The following is a 23,138-nucleotide window of genomic DNA, read 5'->3' as shown; positions in this document are numbered from 1 at the left end:
GTTTTGGTTTACATAATAAACAGTTCACACGTAAAATTGATCGTTAGATCACAGAAAAGGTCATTTAAATGTAAAAATGGAGGAAATGAGTGTGCACAATTTAAAAATCCAAGAACAGTTTATGTATATCTAATGTAAAAAGAGTCCAGAATCTTTGTGATGTTTACTTTTTTGGCACTATGCACTATGCATATCAGGGACCCTCCAAACACAAGTGGTCACTGAAGGTATTTTTTAGATGCACAGTAGTCTCAGTTGAGGGCGTGTGATTGGATATATGTTAATACGAGAGATAAACATGGCCTAAATTATATTTAGTCTCCTGTAAGCCTGAGGCATCCGGTGTGCTGCAACCAGGTGTCCTGAGTTAAATGGCTGGAGGCCTTTGATAGCCTATGCAGGAGTAGAGCACACAGCATGACAAGAGAGATAAAGTTTGCATTGTTCTTTGCATAAACAGGTGAAATAAGATCAGCGTGAAAGACCTGCCCCCTCAAACTCAGTTCTGTCTTGGGGTGTAGACTGCGGATAAGGAAAGGTTATAGTGATGAAGGATGGCGTTGAGATTAGCAGGCTGTAACCGGGCTCAGTGGTGGTGCGAGATGCCACATTGTTTGATTTATGAGGGTCATGACGATCAGTGGTTGCCACATGAATAATCCATGTCCCCAGAATTAAGTGACCTAGAGCATTCGCCAAATTTCCTCGCTCTGTTTTTCAGTTCCACGCTTTCTCATCCACACTTACTTCATTCAGGACGGAGTGCTGCTGATCAAGAGATTGGCTTATCTGTGTGGACTCTGTTTGTTTGCCCTTTGCAAAATATTGTTTTTTGTTTTTTTTTGTATAATAGCATTTGGCAGGCTTTGTAACAAGATTGATAGCGATTGAAAGTTTTAAGGCAAATAAAACAGGTCAGATTAGTACCTATTGAACTAATGTGTGTAGATAGCCATTGCTTAGAGCCCTTAGGTCCAAACACACACACTGATCATTCAGATAAAGGAAGGAATTACTTGGCTGCTGCAATTTAACAGACCATGGCACTCTTAATGGTCCATGCTTCCAAATGAGACAAGACAAGGCTATCTTAACAGTTAGATCCTTCAGGTCAATCACATGGTTCATGTGAGAAAGTCTGTGACCTTTTGGTTGAAAACAGCTTTAGTAATCAGCAGTGATCATCTAATCGTATCAGAGAGAGTACCTTATTATTTTTGCTTGAGTTACCACTAGTTACAGCCATATGATTATTTGCTCATCTTATTGTGAATCCACGGAGTAGATATGTTTACGTGCAGGGCTGAGCTGGAATGAAAAGCTTCGTATAAGAACCTCGGATATTATGTTTTCCATTTGCTTCTCAAATAATCCTTTAAATAAATTATTAATTAGCATGTGAAACTTTGAATCTGACGATTTCATACAAATGGATTAAAAGATGACTTCTCAAGTAATTGGGGTTTAGTTTAAGCAAGATAGAATTTCAGGAAGCTGCTTCTAAATCCCACATTTGTTAAGTAAAGTCAGAAAAATGAGGAGAAAGCTTTCTTGGCATAATTTAAGGCAAACCGGCCAATTATGCACGGGGGTGCCATGCTGAGTTGCCGAAATTCTTTAATCAGCTGAGGTTGTTTGCTTTCTCGTGACAAGAACACTGACAGGTCTCAGGCTTCACACACAGTGCTATGGCAACATTGACACTAAATATGGCTCTTCATATGTGCAGAAAATGTATTATGTATGATGCAAATGTATGGAAACATCATTGGGTCTGCAGGTAGATATGAAGAGTACCATCAAAATCTGAAATAAAATGGAATTTAAACTCGATTTACAAAATGTAAACAAAGTCATGGATATGGAAAATGAGTGTAAGTTGTATTGTTAAAAAGACTGAAGTTCAGTAAGATTTGTTTTGTTTGTTTTTTTGGAATAATTTAATACTTCTATTTGGTAAGGACAAATTAAAATGCTTAAATATGACAGTAAAATGTATATTACAGAATATTTATATTTCAGATTAATTATATTCTTATGAATCCTTAAAAAACGTTTTCCACAAAAACTGAAAGCAGTACAATTGTTTTCTACAAAGATAACCTGTTTCTTGAGCTTCACGAGACTGAATGTTATTTTAAAAGTTGTTTAAATTTTTTTTAAAGACTCCAATCTGTTTCTTTTTTTTTTTTCACTAACCTCTTGAAATCTATTCTTTTTTATATAATTATTTCTACTTTCATATGTGCCACTAATAAAGATACAGGTCTACTGCGACCTCATTCTGAACAGTCATATCATTCATTACAGAATTCATGCAACTTTGTCACTCTGATTTGACGTTTGTCGCAATTCTTAACTTGATTTAACACGATGGTAGTTCTTTGGTCACTTGGTTGATATGGAAGACAGCTACGGAGGTATTTTGTGGAGGGACTGTGAGGTGTTAAACTCAAGTATTACAATGACAACAAATAAAACCTGAGGAAAAACTATGTGAGAAAAACTTACAGTAGCACTCTTCCCCATCATCCTCTTATTTGTCCTACTTATCATCTGTGTACAGATTCACTAGCTTTCGTGACACATCAACTTATAAGTGAACACGAAAGCACTAACTTCAGTGGCCTCCATGTGTAATTCTATATGACAGCATGCTACGTGCCATCTTTGTTATTGTTCTTTTGCACATGCGAGGCAGTCGAGGCTGTGACAGGTTCACACAAATCTGATATTGGATACGTTTAAAAAATATAAATAAAGTGAACAGCCAAACACAAAATCAAATATGACCATCAGGCTTACAGTTGAAACGTAGCTGTAACTGGTGCATGTAGTGTTAACAAATCTAATCTAGTTTTGTACATGAAGACAGAAATTATGTGACGGATGGAAAGGTGTAGTACGGTAGAACACGGTGCTTTACTGTATATTAAATCAATCACTGCGTCTTCGCTCCAACGTCAGCAACCTCTTCAGTTTCTAAATGATTATATGTAAATGGTCAGTATCTTCTCCTAAATGAGGACAGAAATAAATAACCATTGCCTGGTGACATGCTGACATAAACTTAAGATGCGGTCATGACTCTTGTCTGAGTGGATGGGTTGATTTTACTTTATCGTTGCGAGAGCTGCCAGCAGACCCATAACATCACTCACAGAGGGGCTCAGATGCAGGGGGATCAGGGAATTGGTCGGTTAATTGCATTGAGCTCTAATACGTGCATGTCCTGAATCATGTCAATGTCTCCTTTGCTTGACAAGGTGGGAATACAGAGTTGGATTGAGCATTTTAAAGGACCCTTTTTCTCTCAAGAGTCTGGACAGAGAGCACTTTTTTATTATTTACGTACATACTTCAAAGTCTATGAAGACTACTGCATTGTTGTATTCCAAAGCCAAAAATAAGTGCAGCAGGATAAAAGAATCCAAAAGGGAGTTTTAGTTTTATGAAAAGGATCTTTAGACAATAAAACATGTTGTTCCTATTGTGATGCCAGGCAGGCAGAGCAGACAACAAATATACACTGTGGCCCACCTTATTGATCTGAGTTTTAGGTTATTGTTCTTTGTGCACAGACTCATTAATGAGAAGTAAAATGGTACGGCTTCATATTTCAGTATCACGGTCTCGGGTGAAATACTTTTAGTTACCCATTTGTTTCATGGCTGTCATGTAATACTACAGCCATTGAAATACATGGCAGCAGAACAGAGCCTAATGCATTTTGTCATTTCAGTAACACTAAGCTGTTTGTCTGAGAGGTTTTATTCAAAGATTAATCTTGAAGTTTGATGGAGGTGTAGTGTTTTAAACAAATACAACCTCTCTAATAGTAGAGACGCATGATATTATAGTTTCTGTACGGTTCAGTCGATTCATTATTGTCATGCTATGCTTGATTATGATAAATGGCCAATATTAAAATTCGATACGGTTCTGTCTAAATAATAATAAAATACTGAAAACTAAAATGAGTCATTTTAAATGCTACAAGGCATCCGAACATCAAATGTTGGCTAATAGCAATAAATATTAAAAACTAAATCATAATATTGGCATATAACATACAATGCCATTCAAATATTTGGAGTCAGTGAAGAAATTAATACTTTTATTTAGGAAGGATGTATTACATTTATCAACAGTGACAGTAAAGGTATCTAGGTGTTCTTGACAAAAATGACTCATGGTTTTCTCAAAAATATTAAGTAGCAAAACTGTTTTCAACATTGATAATAATAGGAAATGTTTCTTGAGTATCAAATCAGTATATTAGAATGATTTCTCTGAAGGATCATGTGACACTGAAGACTCAGAGTAATGACTGCTGAAAATTCAGCTTTGCAGTCACAAGAAATAAATTACATTTGAAAAGATATTAAAATAAAAAAATGTTTAACTGCATTTTGGTTAAAATAAACACAGCTTCGGTGAGCATAAAATACTTTGCAAATAATTTATCCATTCAGCACTATGTGGCCGAAAATGTAAATCGATATATGTGAGTGGACTTGTGATAGCAAGATACAGTCATAAAACAATGTTCAGTTATATTATTTACAGAGTTAGCTTCTTTCACATGGAAATTCCACTTTGGGTTCAATCTAACTCTCACCTTTCATTCAGTTAGATTTCTATTACACACTTCATTATGTTCTGTAATGAGTCTGTAATGTGATGTGCCTATACAGTACATTCCACCCTGTGGGCCTCGTCGGGTTAATATATGCAATCCCATTTTGCACCCTTAGGCTTTGTTGCAACTAATAAACAGAAGAATTCAGAGCATCATTTGTTCGTAGAATTTCCCCTCGAGATTCTAAAGAATACTTCTTATGTAAATCCAACAGAACATGAGTCGTGGATTATTGCGCCTCCGTCACATCTTCCTATCTTCAAGCTGCGTGTCTCTCAGTGATGCTCCACGGACTACTTAGACAGACAAACAAGACCCAGTAGCTTTTAGAGGCTGACTGCTGAACTTTTCGGCTTGTAGACAGAACAGCGGTGGAAGAGGTCACTTCCAGACAGCCTGTCCCCTCCAGTGTGCTTCCAGCTCGTCTTCCTGCTCTTGTTCCACTCTGTGTCCTCGCCTGCGGCTTTCTGCCCGGCCTCTTCTGAATCTGAAGGAGAAGGAGAATAAATAATGAATCTTGATGACAGCGAGGAAACGGAATCTTTTGTTTGCACCCACAGTGTTATTTTTCTCATCTTTTTCTGAAACCCACGTAGATGACCCAAGGCCCGACGCAGGCATAATGAAGATCCGCGTAATGAGGCTGAGGAATACGAGGCCCCTAGTTAGACCAGAGCTGTCGGCACGGCAGTACATGTCATTGTGTCGTTAATGGCCATGAATAGCTTGTTCTCCTTTTGCTTTTGTTGAGAATGCTCGCGGGGCGATGAGAGGCTTTGACTCTCCATGCTCTTAAGGTAATGTAATGTGTGTTAGCAGGAGGCGAATGAGCCCGATGTTGCATCCCCTCCAAACTGGAAGTGCAGTTTAGATTTAATATCGGGGATTTAGCAGCTGTTGCATTGGGGAGCTCCTAATGCTCGAGTCAGTTCCCCAAGTGTCCCTTTTCCTCAATCTTTTCATTCTCTTTTGTCATTTAGACCTTTTTCCCTGCTCTCTTGTGCTCTCTTGTTCTGAAGTTGAACACTAACTGTTTCTTCTCTCTGTTTCTCAATACCCAGGTGTCCTCTCTTTGCTTTGAGCCTGATTATCGGTCTGCTTGGTCTCCAGCTCTTTTAGTCTGGTTGTCTGGTTCGGGCGAGCAGTGATCTTCCACAGCAGACATCTCCAGGGATTGTAGCCCGTGGTCTGAGGTGAGTCTGACTGGGATCCATCGCCTTTGCTCCTGTCTCTCCTCGTTCGCAATCACCATTATGCCGGTCGGATCCACGCAGCTTTAATTCTTAGAAATCAGTGTTCATTAGAGTCACCTGCACTTCAAGAGGAAGCACAGAATAATTTGATGTCAGATGCCTCATTATGGTACTTCTACTTAAGCCATGACAAAAGTACAATCTTTTTCATGCTCGAGAACCACCGCAAGTCTATGGGGATAACAGAGAGCCGCAGATGCATTTTGATTAAAGGCTAAGTGATCTTACGGTGCAAATCAGTGATTCATAATACATGGAATTCATTACAGAAGTAGTCTGATCATCCCTTAAAACTTATTGTTTTTGCCATCCATATATGTTAATAGCATTCTACATTCTACATTTACTCCTATAATTTGGATGTCACCTAGTGTTGTCAATAACTGCCATTCTTTAAAATTGCACTGTGTCAAAAGGTTGGCAGGACAAATCAACAGCCACTTGTTAACCTGCAATTGGTTTTTGCTCCTACTTTAAAGAGTTGTTTCTACTTAACGTATACTACTTTTAAAAGGTTTGAGCTTTAATTCATACATTCAAACTTTTTTTTTTTTTATCTTTTGAGGCTCACTCTGTTCTGTGTGATTTCTATAGACTTTCAGAACCATTGTGACAGCACAGAAACACACAGTTCAGTAAACAACTGTAACATTGACAGTTTCTTTGAACATTTTGAATTTTATTTATGAATAAATAAAGAGGAAATAAAGATAATTATAAGACATTAAAGAACTCTTATACTAGGTTACTAAAGTTTCCTACTATATGGTTGTGTCTTAGTTGAAATCAGTTCTGTGGTACCCTTGTAAAGGATCTGACCAATCATTAAGGATTTATAAAGATTTTACATCTTTTAGGTTATTGTACATTTCAAAGTCTATGCAAGCGTCCCAAATGTACATGTACACCTATCTAGGAATACAGAAGAAACCCATGTGATTCATTTTAACTACCAATCTGTCATTTTAGTGATTCACTATAGGTAACAGCTGTTTGTACAGCTGAGCAGAACATCCTAACAGCTTTCCTCTAATAGAGATGTCTTACAGCTGCAGTCCTAGTGTGGAATGATACGAAGCCTTCAAAGGGTGACTGTGTAAATTAACCTTTTTACAGAAATGAACATGACTTCAGACTCTGCCTTTGAATGAACTGTTATGTAGTGGAAGTGAAATCAATATTGATTTTCTCTCACACAAGAATGACCCCTGAAGACCTTTCAGTGTTCTCAGATTGGCTAGTGAGTGAAGCGAACAGATCAGATCAGGTATACAGTCCAAACAAAGTGCAATATCATAAAAATGTCACAAAAACAATCACCAGGTCGTTAATGGTTGTAATAGTGCTTCTTTTATCATCATATACATTATAGTTGGCTAGAATCAAGTAAACTGTTGTTCTTGTGTCCTTCTGCGATGCCTCCTGCCGTTTAACATAATCAGTGCTTTCACGCTTCGCTGGCCCATGCTTGAGCAGTGTGTCATTCACGTGCCCTTCTACATCTGTCTCTGTCATGTCAATTCATCACACACATGCTCATCTCCCATCATGAGTCTAATGAAATATCCTGAAAGTTTAAAACCCTGTGTGGTTTTAAAGAGTCACTGTCATGAGACTAATATCCTGTGCCAAGTGTTACAGAACATACACAGTCACTCAAATATGCGTAAATATATAATGTGCATAAAGACCAGATGAACGAATTCCACAGTATTTGGACATTTTGAGATTATTAAGTAAATATTTTGTAAAAAAAAAAAAAAAAAGGTTTGCAAGCGTCTCATTTGTTTTAATAAAATTGTATTAGCCTATATCACACACATTTCACACTATTATATCAGCCATCTGCCACCACACTTTGGTTATTCACCCATTTCGGTCAGCTGATAACAAAGACACACGGTCACGCGCTTATCAAATTCCTGTAACATTTCTTGATATTATTCTTAAAAAGTAATCTCTTTTCACTGCACTCCCAAGAATGTTCCAAGGGCTCCAATTCAGAAGAATGATAAAGGACAAAAAGTGTCCTTGTCTCTTTCTCTCTCTCTCTCTCTCACTCTCTCTCACTCTTTTTCTCACTCTCTTTCTCTCAGGAGGAGTCATGGGGCCGGTACGGGCCTACCCATTAGCCCTGCCTGTGCTGGCTGTTCTGGGCCTCATTATCAGTGCAGGGAGCCTCAACCCAGATGACCCCAACGTCTGCAGTCACTGGGAGAGGTGAGAGAGAGGCACTCTCCTGTGTTAAACTCCCTTTTACCTTCCGATTCTCACAGCATAGTTATTCCTCTCTGACATGCCAGAAGAATGTTTTGGTCAAAAGAGGATTTTAACTTAATGGAGAAGGGGTTTATGTCAGTTTGATTGTTTGAGTTTTAATGGATTGTGACAGTGTTATAATAATGGCTGTAATAAATTAATGAATCAATTAAATGTTATATTATTTATTAATTTATTTAGTATACAAAAATTACATATTGTATAGATACTTGATGAGAAATAATAATAATCATATTCAGATTAATTACTATAAAATAATAAAATTGCTACTATTACTGATAGTATTGTTATTGCAAACAGAACAATTATAATACAATTTAATAACTATTAAGTATATATGAAGAGTTCAGATGCAAAAGCCTCTATATGGTGTTTAAAAAAGACAATTTTTATCAGGCCCCTATATTTATGTTCAGATATTTTACTTTAACTGCATAGAAAAGGACCTATACATTGCAATTAGAGTAAAATTACTGATCTAAGCAGCCTGATAAAAATGCGCCTTTTAGATGAAAATCGCAGATGGCACTTAGAAGCTTTTGCATCTGAACTCTTCATATTATATATAAATATTTATAATTACATTTTAAACTTTAAAAACAATGGTGTGATGCTGCTCACTGGCTACTCGTCTAGCTTCTTCTACAGCCAAGCTACTATTTTGAAAAAGTTGTATGAATTAACTATAAAATATGACAATCTCAGTTAGGGTGACTGCATCTAACTTTAACAGATATATTTACAGTAAATACACTAGAAGACACCCTATGTAACAGAGTTGAATTTATAGCACTGAACATTTCATTTAATATTTTTTGAATTGGGAGTTGTTTTGAATCAGTTCATGTATTTAAACAGTCCAAACAAACTTTCACTAGATTCACTAGAATGCATTGGACTTTCCTGACATAAAGGAAAAGCTGTACTGTATGTATTCTCCCGTCTATACATTGCAAATTTAACAACTGAATGTGATGTTAAATATGACTTACTGTGTTTGTCAAGCTACCTGCTACTTGCTGAAAAATGGTTACTAAAAAACTGACACTATTTAACAGCTGGGCAATAGAAAAATGTAGTGAAGTTAGTACTATAAGAAGTCAGGCTACTAACTTGACTAAACATTTTTTGTAGCTTAGTTTTTCAAAATAGTGTTGATGCCCAGTCAGTGTCAAGTTAGGTCAATCTTCAACACTGATTCCTGAAAAAAAAACTTGTTTTGTAATATATGCATACTAGTCAGAATGATATTGGGTATTTGATGAAATTGTAGTTGATATCAGTGGATAAACTTTTGTTCTGTACAAGGTGGGATGTAAGTGGTTACGAGCTGTTTGGATTAGCTGAAAAACACAAACAATGTGTAGTTCTGTTCTGTTATCTCAGAGATTTAGGGGATTTACATTTGTTTGTTCCTGTATTGACTGAATTCACTTTTAATGGCACAGCTAAAGTGATGTAAAGGATTGTGTTTGGGAGTGTTGATCTGGTTACACTTGCCTACAGATATTAGGTTCAGTCACTAAACTCGCAAAACAATATTGATGTTCTTATTATTAACCTTGTAGTAGCTATGTGTGTGTGTGTGTGTGTGAGAGAGAGAGAGAGAGAGAGAGAGAGAGAGAGAGGAAGAGTGGGAGGGAGGGAGTTGCTAAAATAAAGCAGGCAGAACAGCATCCAGTTGACCAGAACAATCTGTTTTGACTGAAACTATTGCCTGAAAAATTATTGTTTGTAAATGGTGTTATCAGATATGACAAATAAGCAGGAGCAATTGCCTCTGCAGAGAGGAGGACAGAGGGCTGCAGAGATGAATGACTTTTAGCATTGCTTCTCTGAATATTTCGGAGCTTTTATGTCATTTTGTTGGCAACAGTTTTGTAATGTTTTTTCAAGGAAGTCAAGGAAGACAACACATCTTGTTTTTCTACTGTAGCTCGGAAGGGAAGTATTATGCTAGTCTTGTTATTAGAGATAAGTTGTTTTGAAATGAAGCAAAATAGTTGGATACTTGTCTGAATATTATATTTAAGTATTTTATGGTTTTGTTTCTTTGGATACAGTACCTTCCCGGTACAGTTAATTATAGACTTGAGACTAGAAGACTAGCATAGAATTATTTGTCTCTCTGCAGCATAATCATGTTTGGGCAATTTCAGGTAGGGGTCCCCACGGCAAGTTGTCACTTCTTACTTTAATGAGTTTAATTAGTTTCTTGGGGTAGGTTTATTGCTGTTTATGCAAAAACCTAAATGGACAAAAAAGCTCAAACTTTGCACTGTTAATGCCCAGGACCAAAGATGGTTTTCATAGAGTCTGGGAGTATTGAACTTATTTATTGAGTAATTTTTGCTGCTTTAAAGGACTTGAACGGTTAAATACACACATTTATGTGTTAAAATGCTTGACTTTGCAAGTATCCTCGTTAACACAGTAGGTCTTAAGTGAAAGCAAACAACTGAGGAAGAAAACCCATGTGTAACATAATATTGGACCTGGGAAGCTCTTAAAGTGACAGCAGTCTAATATTCCTGTAATTCTGTCATTCATGTTATTCAAACAACAAAAAAGAGAAAATCTCACTGCTCTTGACTAAATCACTTGTGTAGTTTTAATAAGAAGACATGTATTTAGTTTACACTGTGAAAAATATGCAGTGTTTTAATACATTAGATTTCTTTATACCATGTATGTAGCTTTTCTTATTAATTTGTTCTACTGTAGTTTTTTGTCCTATTGCTTGTAGTTTGTTTCTTATTCTTTTACTAGTATTCGATGAGCTTTAATTAAAAAAAACAAAAAAAACATTTAGGCTAGTATTCGTTTTTTGTGACTGACATTGGAAACAAGAATTAGGAAATTTCGATTATATGATATAGGGTGTATTTAAAACAAAAATATCTATATTGTGATATATACTGCTAACTGAAATACGCGAAACTACTTATACCGTGATATAAGATTCTTGTCATATCGCCCACCCCTAATAGTTGGGAATGTTGTCATGCTATATGGGCTAAGATGTTACAATGCCATTTCTACAAAATGAATAAATATAAAATAAACCAATTATGTATGCATTTAATGCAACTTTACTATCATCTTTTCTCAGGTGTTCTTGGTCCAGACTGGAGCTTGTTTATATCCTAGTTACATCCCGTGGCAAAACAAAGGGACAAATAGAGACATAATTATTGTAGCTGCTGTTCCAACAAATACAATTAATTAGTTTAACCCAAGCTAAAGAATAAGAATGTGCATTTGATCAGATGAAAATGCAATCACAATTTAAGAGATGCATTATTCGAGTGCTTGGCGAAAGAGATGTGTCTTTAATCTAGATTTAAACAGAGAGAGTGTGTCTGAACCCCGAACATTATCGGGAAGGCTATTCCAGAGTTTGGGAGCCAAATGTGAAAAAGCTATACTTCCTTTAGTGGACTTTGCTATCCTAGCAATATTGTGTTGGACAGAGGGGGCCTTCAAGTCTGAAGGGTTGAGAACCTAAATGTATTTCAACAAAGCAAAAGAGAAAACAAGCAAAAAAAAAAAAGATTTTTACATAAGAACGAGAGATTTCAATTTCTTCTTGGTCTTTTTTTCTCTCAGCTACGCAGTGACTGTTCAGGAGTCCTACGCTCATCCTTTTGACCAGATCTACTACACCAGGTGCACCGACATCCTCAATTGGTTTAAATGCACCAGACACAGGTGAGCATGACCCTGACCTTTGAACTACAGTTGTCACGATTCTGCTCCATGGCAACAAGCAGCACTCTCCTACTAGACACATAAAAATCAAGGTGCCGGTGTGCCATTGTCTTTATTACCAAGTGTTAATGTTACCAGCTGTGATTGTAGTGGTCAGAGTCAGGATGGAAATGGCCGTTTGACTGTCATCCGACATTACATTGGTTTTAATTGCTGCATTAAAGACTTTATCATCAGTGTCCCGGCTAAAAGCTGTGGGTTCACTGAGTCACTGTGCTGCAACGTTGCATTCAGAGGCGAGTTGTCCTTCACTGAGTGTGGAAACTTTTCCTTAGCTCACTTTAATTATGTTTATTTCTCCCCTATCCACCTCTAGCGTGTAGCTTGGATTAGACACAAATAGAAAAGCTAACGGTTACACTAGCCAGGTGCATACCATAATGTCCTTGTGTCTCTGCCCTTGTGGAGTTCACCTGCCTGGTTTATTGATGTTCATGCTTTCTCTTGAATGTTTGTGTATTTCTTTGCACCTCAGGACCAGCTACAAGACAGCTTATCGGCGTGGGGTGAGGACCATGTACCGCCGGCGTTCTCAATGCTGCCCTGGCTACTTCGAGAGCGGAGACTTGTGTGTCCGTGAGTGTCTTTCATATTTCACTCGCTTATTTCCTCTTAAATCATCACAGTTCAATTTCTCTTTCTTGCAAGTGGTTATGAGCACAATAAAAGCATTCATCTGCTTGAGCAATGTCCTCTTAAGCCTTGAACCCCGCTCCTTTCTCTGGAGGCATTCATCAAAATCTCAGCCATCTTTGAGGCATTTTTGCAACTGCATATTCTAGGCATAATTTGTGCCCTTCATTACTGGTCCTACTCATATTGGGTTTGCTCATATTTTCTGTTTTAACACTGCCAGTACGCCATTACAACCGCGTTAATAGCATTCAGTTATCGCTCATTTTTAGAAAAAAGAATCTTGAGTGATTCACTGCAAATACATTGTCCTAATTCCTCCCGTTCTGGAGATAATACGCTAATTAAGGAAATAACAACTTTCCCTTGCTGTGGTCTGAATGATAGATTTTAGCGATTATTTTATGAGCAGTGAATGTCAAAAATGTCAGCTTTTATACTAGTTTATTGTCTTTTGGCGCTGCCAAGACTGTAAATGCGTGTTTTGTTTCTCAGGATTGGTGATTGTGTAGACCAGACTCATTATTCTTTAATGTGTTTTAATCACGAGTGAGCGAATCCTGTCAGTCAGCTCAGACCTTTGGCTCACACAGTTCAGCGGTTGTTTGACAATATGCAAAAATCTCTGCGTGAAAGGACCTCGCACAGGACCGTGTCAAGGTGATGAGGTAAATGACAGTCTTACCAAGCTCCAGGGAGAGGATAAAAATCAGCACACGTAGCTTAAGAGCAAATGGGATTTGATGCCCTCACAGCTACTCGGCATTATTAACAAGAGGGAAGGGACGGGCTTTCTGATGGATGTCTGTTTCTGGATGGATGGCTAACTATGGACAGCTATGTCTGCATGAAACTAATACCTGTGGTCATGTTTTTAGGCTTTAAATATGTAAGGTTATGATAAATTAATTCAGTCTCAACTCGGTGTCCGCTACTAAAGCATCTTGACGTTAATAAGCATAATGTCATGTAATTCTTCAGCCTGTGCGTTTTAAATGGACTCCCATGAGAAAGAAAGAAATTAACAGCCTACATTAAATTGTGATATGGGCCGCTGTGATATTCAACTCTGCAGGAATCATAAAACTTTACTTCCGTTCAATGTTATGAAGAGAAGAGGATGAGCTGCAGACTGCAGGTGTGGATGGTTGAAATGCTGATTGCTAACCTGCGATGCTGCTATATGAATTCACACTAATTCATAATTAATTTTCATTTTAATTCCACCGTATCAAAGAGAATTTTACACTTTACCATAGAACGAGCCATGAGACCCAGCAGCTGTTTTGCTGTCGTCGTGTCACAGGGACCTAACCAGCGTAGTCAGTCTTTGTAGTTTGATTTAAAAGCCTAGTCATTTACATATGCTGCAGAAAACACTTTTTATGATCCAAGGACATTTTTCATTTTTCGGTTTCACACCTCGCTCTCATGACAGCAGGTATTGAGCAATTTGATATTTCAACCAGTTATTTAATTGATATATTTGCTCACACAGTTACTCTTTTTAGCGTTAAAAGGATTAATTCATCCAGAAATTAAAACTCTGTCATTTACTCACCATCACGTTTTTCGAGACCTATTAACTTCTGTGGTGGAACATAATAAAGTTATTTACAGCACAATGTCCATTGTCCACTCCCCCCGACACATTTTGATTATCTACTTGTATAATATAATATCATATAATGGAAGAGAGCAGCATGAGCATTCTTCAAGGTTTTGAATTTTGAATTGCACAGAAAAAAAATACAAAAATAAATACTTGAACGTGAGTAAATGAAGATGCTATTTTAATTTTGGGGTTCACTATTGTTCAGTTGTTATAATTAAACTGATTGACCAAATGACCAAATCCTCTTGATTTTTTTTAAAAATGAAATTTATAATATTGAACAATAAGTGAAAAAAGAGAGTAATACATACATTGTAACCCTCTTGTAAATCAACAGCTTGTTCACCAGATGTTGTTCTTTCGTTACTAAAGGTCATTGTATAAAGGAGGAGGTTTCAACAATGACCTTTAGTAACAGGAATTTTTTTTATGGCTGAATGAGAGTGACTATGGTCTGTTGAAGATAAAGTTGATCTTGTGTTTCTGTCCTTATTGAGTGGGATTGTGTCCAGCTCTGTCTGTAGCCTGAAGGCACTGCTAACAACCATGGGATTAGGTGCAGCTGGGATAGGGATCAGTTTTGACATTGTCTGGTGGTCTGAGTGGGAGAAGGCAATGACAATAATCAATAATGTTCTCATTACCACACAATAGCTGCAACAATTTCATGTTAACAGTTGTTGCTGTAATGGAACCACACCATCTGTGGAGAAGATGGTAGGCATAATTTTTTTCCCCTCAGTGACCTCATGGTATGTTTATTGCCTCTGTGCTGTTTAAAACATGGCTGAACATGGAGTTGACTAAGGTATACTTTATAAAACGAGTAGTTCCAAATCTGATTGGTAAAATAGATCAAATCAGTTGATCAGCTGCACAATGAGGCTACCTAGCATGCAACCTTTCAGGCTTACTTGGCGGAAGAATTGTTTATTGTGAATATTAAAGGGATACAGTATTTCACCCAAAAATACAATTTCACAGAAATTGTAATTCCAAACCTGTAAGACTTTAGTTCATCTTCAGAAAACCAAAAAATCTAGTTATTTTTTGATGAAATCCAAGAGCTTTCTGAACCTGCATAGACAGCAAAGACACTACCACATTAAAGGCCCAGAAAGTTAGTAAGGACATCGTTAAAATGGTCCATGTGACATCAGGGGTGCAACCTTAATTTTATGAAGCTACGAAAATACTTTTTGTGCGCAAAGAAAAAAACAAAAACAACTTCATTCAACAAGTTATCTTCCATGTCAGTCTTTTACGTGCGTTATTGTTTCTCCTCTAAACCCCACCTTCTGAAATGCATTGATTTTTACAAGGCTCGATTTTTACATTAGCCAGCTATCCAGTGCGTTGTGATTGGCCAAACATTTTAAGCGTTTGATGGAAATGTTACACCCCTCAACATATACTGTTATGGTGTGTCCCGGTCAGAACACCGGCATGACAGGACAAAAGCAATAAAACCCATTACTAATGAGGCAGTTGTTGCATCCAGTGGGGACATAATTACTGATTATAATTACTTATACTGTCTTTTAACGTGTTGGGTTGCATATTGTCACATAAACATAAAATCATGTCTGCATTTGTGATTGGAGATATAACAAACAACAAGTGCTACTCTACACTGCTCAAAACTCGCTTTTGAATCGTCAGTGGCAAATCCTTTACATATGTAAACCTACTTACATACCGTGAGTCAGAAGTGCCAGACTGTCCGAACAAAGAGCAAGGAATGGCCCACGGCCTGAGTGAGGAACAGCCAGGGGCTAAAGTGAGGAACGGCCCACAGCTAGAGTGAGCAGCAGCCAGCGGCTATAATGAGGAACGGCCTGTGGATTTGATGAAGGAGCGGCCGGGGGTTGTGGCATCCACATGTGACAACCCCAGGCTGGACTCCACTTCCTCCACAGTGAAAGCCAATCTGGCGATCCACAGCACAAAGTTAATGTATTTTCTCAGGTCCATCACGGATCAACGAAGCAGATATCATGCTCTTTTTGAAGGTCAAACAAAGTAGTTTCACTTTCGCAATGAAACGCAGCTTCTCCACGAAATTGAGCTGGCAGCAACACCTTCTTTCTTTGCGTGAACATGTGGGCGGCATTTGAAAATCTTCCCACATAGTGATGTAGAGATGTGGGGGCGTGTTAGAACGAGCTGTTTTAGGGGGCGTGGACAAGTCTTATCTTTTATAAAGAATATCTCTTTGGATTTGAGACTTTAGTCTTTGCAACTTTACAGATCTTCTTTATGCACCAAGAGCTTGTAACACTCCAAAGAGAAAGGAAAAATTGAAATCACATCATATGACCCCTTTAATTTCTGGACTTTTGCCTATGTTTGTTAGACGTTTAGTAAATAGTGCACAGACCAGACTTGGCGACAGACATTTGTTACCTGTACAACCATGAGTGAAGAAATACCTCTGTACAAAGTCTTCAACAAATGTAAATTGTTAAAAATAATTATTAATCTAGGCATTCATTTTGTTGTTCAGACTTCATTTGATTTCCTGGTATAATTTAACCTTGTATGTGAGGTGCTAGCAAGAAGTCTAATAAGGTGTTTTTGTGCAATGGTGTGGTCACCTTAGAGAGGTCTGTGGGTTTTCAGTGTTTTTTTTTTTTTTTTTGCTGTATCTGCTCTGTGAATAATCCTACTGCTCTCACTGGCAGGATTAAAAGCTTTGTAGTACTAGCTATGTTCAGTTCACCGGGACAAGAAAAGGTATTAAAGCCATTTTCATTACATGTATGTGTATCTTTGCTTTTCTTCTCAGTCGGAACACCTCAGGGTTTATCCTCTCGGATGGGTCTTTTATGAGCTGCTTTCCTAGTTGAATCAGTCCCTTGTGCATTGGCTGCATTTTAAAGGCATAATTCATTAATGGCCTAAACCAACAGAGCCTAGTCGCTTTGAAGGCAACATGTTTGCGGGTTACCTTCTGTGTCCACAGGGAGGTCAATCAAACAAGACTTTCTCTTGTTTTATGTTCCCGCATCATGTGAGTCATTTAACCTGCATGCACTACTCCTATCAATCCCAAACTGTCAGTGGACTTAGCAGTGAAGAAAACCAGTGAGTCTGTTCCTCTCATAACACTAGCAACTGTTTTTGCAAGTGTGGACTATTTGCATGTAATATTGAGAAGGCAATCTTGCTCATACTGAGCTAAAATGACTTTGCTTTTGCAGAGGGAAGCCGTACATGTGGCCAAAGCAGTTTACACCATCTGGTCAGAGAAGTCTCAAATAGTTAGTGATGCAGTATTAATGATGCTATGTGCATGCTGCAGCTTCTTGCTGGAGAATTAGATGCTCTAATGAAGTCCCATGCACCATCGCAAAGTAGAATTCCCATCTTAGTTTTAATGATGGATTAGATATTTGATTGCAAATCCTGTTTTAGGTTTGTTATTTAAAATGAAAACACTGTACTAGGATTTAAAGCAGATCCTTTATGATAAATGCATACAGTAATAACCTTGGATTATTTAGTGTGTTAAATGATTGACTGATTGTCAAACTGTATGTTTAAATCTTTGGCCGGACGAGTATTCGGTGTAATAATGCATGCCAATTACAATTAGCTCTATTGTTACACGGTATGATAACGCCAGTGTGTAATGAGATTAGCCTTTTATCGAGATGAAAGACGTAATTTTTCACCACAGCCTGCAGACATAGACTTTTTCTGTGTGGAAGGAAGAAGATTCATTGAATTTTAATTAAAATGCAGGACCTATTTTCTGAAGTATTATAGACACGTACATCAATTCAGCTCTCGGGAGAAGGCACGCTTTATCCTTTCACCTACGTTACATAAATTAATTTTAATTTGCTGAAAAGATGTGACAAATTAGCATTTCGTCTCTGTTGTCTGATCAGAAATTGCTGATTGTAACAAAAATCAATCATTTCATCACCAGAGTTTTTTTAAACGTCGCTTTTGAGCACGTTGTGTGGCTTCATTGATTTCAAGAAGTCAAATTGATGTCTTTGTCAGCACAAAATGCGAAGGATTTTTCTTTTTTCTTAAGATGGAGGAGAACTGGCATGCTTGAATATCAGGTTTTCAGTGCTGTGTAAATCCATACTGCATTATTTGCCAGTGGCAGGTTTAGCATTTTCTGTGTGTGGAGCATTTCTGCTCTAAGCACCATCCTCTGGGTATTTGGGATTCTCCCTCTCTCTCTCCCAACCCTTCCTGTGCTTATGTCCAATATTGAGGGCCCAGGTGAAGGCTGAAAGAGCAATAATCTATAGCCGTGCTGGCCTGGAATGAGGGCAAGTCCTGCCTCATCCTTTACCTAATGCAGCCAGCTTTAGTGTGTGCCAGAATCAAAACATGCACACACATTAATTCACTCTTATGAGCGTGATTTATTTGCATGACAAAAATGTTTAAATTCATTCTGAGAGGCTCTTTTCAACTTTTTCAACCAAGAAGGTAATTTGCAATGTCTGCATACAAACAACTTCTGGCACTTTTATGGAGTTGACTTTTCTTTCTTTTTGATATGTGAAGGTCACATTCACTGTGGGGTGTCGGGTTTTTTTTAACCCAGACTCTCAATATTTTTTTTCGATTTTAGCTATGAAAATCCATTATAATATTTACATTTTTATCATTATTGTCAGACAGCTGTGCTGTCATTTCCATGACAACCAACAATTTTCCCCAATAATAAAACAAAGAAAAGTCAAAGTAAATAGTATGAATATTATTGGATCTGTGAAGAATTGCTGATGTTCTAGTCACTATTCTATTATTAGTGCATACTTACATATGCATGTATATAACTAATGGTTGTTATTTATTGGTTAATGGTTAAGTGGGAGTGTAATAATTAAAAAAATTAAGATTTCTTTTCACATGGTATAAAAGTATCCATAGCTGATTCATATAGAAACCTTAATTCGTGTACAGTGCATTTTAAATACATAAAATCACACTCTTTTACATACTTAAAAATATAAGAAATCTGCAGCCCTTTCCCTCCGTATAAAAATGCATTGTAATATTTCAAAACAATTTACTGGTAAAACCCAGATTATCATAAGCACCACGAAATGTGTGGGCAGCTTTTGCCAAAATAATTCACTGTTCCCGAAGTGTTGACATTTAAGATTGGTGTCATACTTCGGGGCTCCTGTGAACGTGACAGAACTTGAAATATAGCTCCTTACTGAGTGGCTCTTGTGTGGTTTGGAGGAACACATTGGAGTAGAAGGGGGGGGGGGGAAAGAAGCCCAAGTACCAATCCCTTAGTTCATTCTGAATTGATTTATTCAGATTAACACGCACTCCACTGTATTGCTATATAACACTTATGAGAACCTGAATTCATTGCCTTTTGAGCTTGTATTTAGGTTAGAAAAGGTTAGGGGAGACTTCTCCCACTGTTTTCCAAGAGAATCATAATATGCGTATTAACCAAGATAAATGCTGGTCATCACATTGTGTTTATCAGGTTTCTTTCAACGGAATGCATGACTGGCCACATTAGCTTTCTGTTATTTATATAACCAACCTTCACATATTTCATGGTCAAAGATAAGCACATACCATAGCATCTGACACATTTTTGTTACCTTCTTCACGCTTAAATCTCTAGTAGTACATGCTCTCTTCCTCCTATACTTGGAGAGTCACTGCTGATTCCAATCAAAGTGGATTGTTCCAGAAGCTTTGGGGGTCGACTGTTTCCTGACTCCGATAAGAGCCTGTCGTTTTGAGTCCTGCTGGCCAGGTGACCTTCACTCCCTTAAGCATTATTCATTCTTAACGCTAACATATTTTCCCTCTAATTCATCTTTTTCATCATCCTGAAAAAGTAAAAAAAAAAAAGAAGACTGGCAAAAACTCCATGTAGGTCATTTTATTACGCGGCCGAATCCAAATATCTGACTGAATGCGAGGGCCAGGGCAGGAATACTAATGCTACAGACAATCAATTGGATGCTGTGTTGTTCAATAGGAATGATCAAGAAAACTGCACACTTGGTAAACAGCACGAAGGCTGGCTGGCGCTGCGCTAGAGTATTGTGGCAAAGTGCAGGCTGATCAAATTTGGAGGGATTTACAGCTTGTTTCCTTGTGGCTGTGGCTGCTTACGTCGGCTCGTTTTGCACTGAACAACTGGTTCACGTGATAAACTGAGATGTTGACCAAGGGCTCAGTCTCTTAGGAAATCATTTAGCTTGTGGTCAGATTGAGTATTTTAAACGTGCGACCATGAGAAGTGCTTTCCTCTGCTGTGTTCGACAGCACTAGCGAGGAGGCATCGGTGACAGCCATCTTTGGAAAATGGCCAGTGTAGTCATTAGCCTCCATATCAGCACATCAGCAGACATTTGCGGGCAGCTAAATTATGTCTTGCGGGAGGTCCAGACCTGCAGTGTCTGGATAGCATCCTGTGCTAATTCACATTCCTGTCTTATGCAAGATCCATCCAACAACTTATTTGTGTTTGGACCTCAAGCTCCATTTACTCTCTGCAAAGTGTTTTGCCAGAATCCTTTTCTATTTCTACTGTGTTTAAAGCATTCTTTGTCTTCCTGTTCCTTTCTCTCTGATAGCACGATGTACCGAGGAGTGTGCCCATGGTCGGTGTGTGTCTCCTGATACATGTCAGTGTGAGCCAGGCTGGGGAGGACTGGACTGCTCTAGTGGTGAGTTCACTCTCTCATTAACTCTGAGAGCACAGTTCACTTCATTAAGGCCCTCTCACTCTCACATAGTTAATGGCTGCACCAGTCCCCAGACACCACTGCAAAGCTACCATGTTTCTCACTTACTCGCTCCCCTCTTTTCTTTTGCCAGCTGTATTAAAAAGTAAAGCTGGAAATCATGAAGGACGAATGAGATGTGCAATCAACAAGTTACTTCTTCGGCTAAAGCTCTGGGTGGAAAAAACACTATTTTGATGAGTTATTTCTCTGACTATGGAATTATTCCATGTTCTGCCAGTTTGTTAATTGTCCCCAAAATAGTGTGTTATCCAGCTTATTACATAGCTACTTGCCACATATTAAATAAATATACAGAAAATAGTTGAAAAATTTGTTGAACTATTTTCTTAGCTTTTTAAAACCAAATATGCCAAAAAAAGAACCACTGTTCCTAACAAATGGCATTGAACGTAGACACACTTTATACAAGACGGACGTTTAAGGCATAATGTTCTTGAGGACTTGAATTGTTATTTGAGAAGGAGGCATTTTAAAATCTTAATTTTTTATTACCTTAAATCTATAACAGTGGTATTATGCCAACAAGATGAACACTTCGACAATATTACCACAAGCCTACTATTAATACTGAATTCCTCTGGTTTCATTTTAAAGTAAAAATGCAAAACGATGGTAGATGTGTTTGAATTAGTATTCCAGAGAGCTGTGTAATCAGTGTTAATTTTGACACGAAATTTTAATTTAGTTTTAGTCTTAGTCTTTTGACTATAATTCTTTTTAGTTTTAGTCAAGTTTTAGTCATCTGATTTGTTTTAATTTTAGTCTTATTTTAGTCGACTAAAATTGCTTGGTATTTTAGTCGACTAAAATAAGACTAAAATCAATAACAGATTTACTAGACAATTTTTTACAGCTGGTATAGGAAACAAACTTAACCAAAATATATAAAACACAAATTCAACTTTATTTAAACACAACTGTGTCTTTATTTCGATTCAAAAGCTTTTATGCAGCAACAAACACTGTCATGATAATGTAAACAATAACTAGCTGCCAATTGACCATCAATAAAAGAAAAATAAAGTTAGATCCAGGACCTTAAAGCTTACAGCTGAGCTGAACAATAAGTGCATACATTTTTAATTTAGAGTAAATATTTAATAAGTTGGGTGGATAAAAAAAGTAACAAGATTTTATAAGGTATTCATTTGTCTAGCAATTTTGTATGTTTTAAATACTACACTATTGCTAGATTAGTATGTATAATGATAGGATGTGAACATTCACGTTTCACATGACTAATATAGAAATATTTGTGATATTGTCAACAGGTAGAACATTATAAAATATACTAAACATTAGTATTAATCAAATGTATGCATCATAATATTACGTATTAGCATCTAACTTGAAGAAGGGGCTATTTTACAGTACTTTTCAGTTCGTAATATTTAATGCTACAACATCTACGCACTGCAGTCTTCCAATTTTGCTTAGCTCAATAAACAAAAGAACATCGTTGTGAAATTACATTTGAGAAAATGTCCAGGTGGCTCGTCTGTAAATGTCTTTTCAAATTGGTTGTGTTCTTGCCACGAATGAGCGCTCCGTGTGCTTTACACTTTGTTTTGTTTTGTTCGTCGTCAAACGTGAAGTGAGCTGTGGACATTTTGTCGCTCTTTTAGACATCACCTCTTCGAATGCCGACTTCCCGGGAGCTCATTTAAAAACTGAAAACCTTCGCTTCACGTCTCAATAAGTCAGGCTCGGATTGGTTCTCTTCTCTCATGCAGTCTCGCCTGTTCCGTTTTGCCGGTTCTTTTGTTCATTCCTCGCATCTCTCCCGTCTGCTGATTTGATTTTCGTCACAGTCTATTTTCGTCTCGTCCTTTATTCGTTGACGATAATGCCAATCAATTTAGTCATAGTTTTAGTCTCCATCAGTGCCTTCTTTTTTAGTTTTCGTTTCGTTTTCGTCCGCAAAAATATATTCGTGACGAAAATAATGACGAAAATATTTAGTCAACGAAATTAACACTGTGTGTAATAAAAAAATAATAATAAAATGTGTGTGTGTGTGTATATTTAGAAATAAAATAATGATTCTATATATATATATATATATATATATATATATATATATATATATATATATATATATATATATATATAATCATTGTTTTATTTCTTTTTTCTGGCTTTTATATTTTTATATTTTTATTTATTCATTTAGAATTTTA

At 37.3% G+C, this 23,138-nt stretch overlaps 1 protein-coding gene across 4 annotated transcripts in view; it reads left to right on the top strand.

Moving 5' to 3' along the window:
* Positions 1-23,138, top strand: part of megf11 (multiple EGF-like-domains 11) — a 102,342-nt gene that overhangs the window by 12,871 nt on the left and 66,333 nt on the right. For all 4 annotated transcript variants that reach the window (XM_026287460.1, XM_026287458.1, XM_026287459.1 and 1 more), the window contains exons 2-6: positions 5,704-5,835; positions 7,992-8,115; positions 11,785-11,886; positions 12,422-12,522; positions 20,785-20,877. In XM_026287460.1, the coding sequence (XP_026143245.1) occupies positions 8,000-8,115; positions 11,785-11,886; positions 12,422-12,522; positions 20,785-20,877 (412 nt within the window). In that variant the 5' untranslated portion in view covers positions 5,704-5,835; positions 7,992-7,999. The remainder of the gene's footprint in view (positions 1-5,703; positions 5,836-7,991; positions 8,116-11,784; positions 11,887-12,421; positions 12,523-20,784; positions 20,878-23,138) is intronic.

This window comes from Carassius auratus, chromosome 18, assembly GCF_003368295.1.
Source record: "Carassius auratus strain Wakin chromosome 18, ASM336829v1, whole genome shotgun sequence".
Lineage (NCBI taxonomy): Eukaryota > Metazoa > Chordata > Actinopteri > Cypriniformes > Cyprinidae > Carassius > Carassius auratus.
This window is presented reverse-complemented; position numbering and strand designations above follow the sequence as displayed.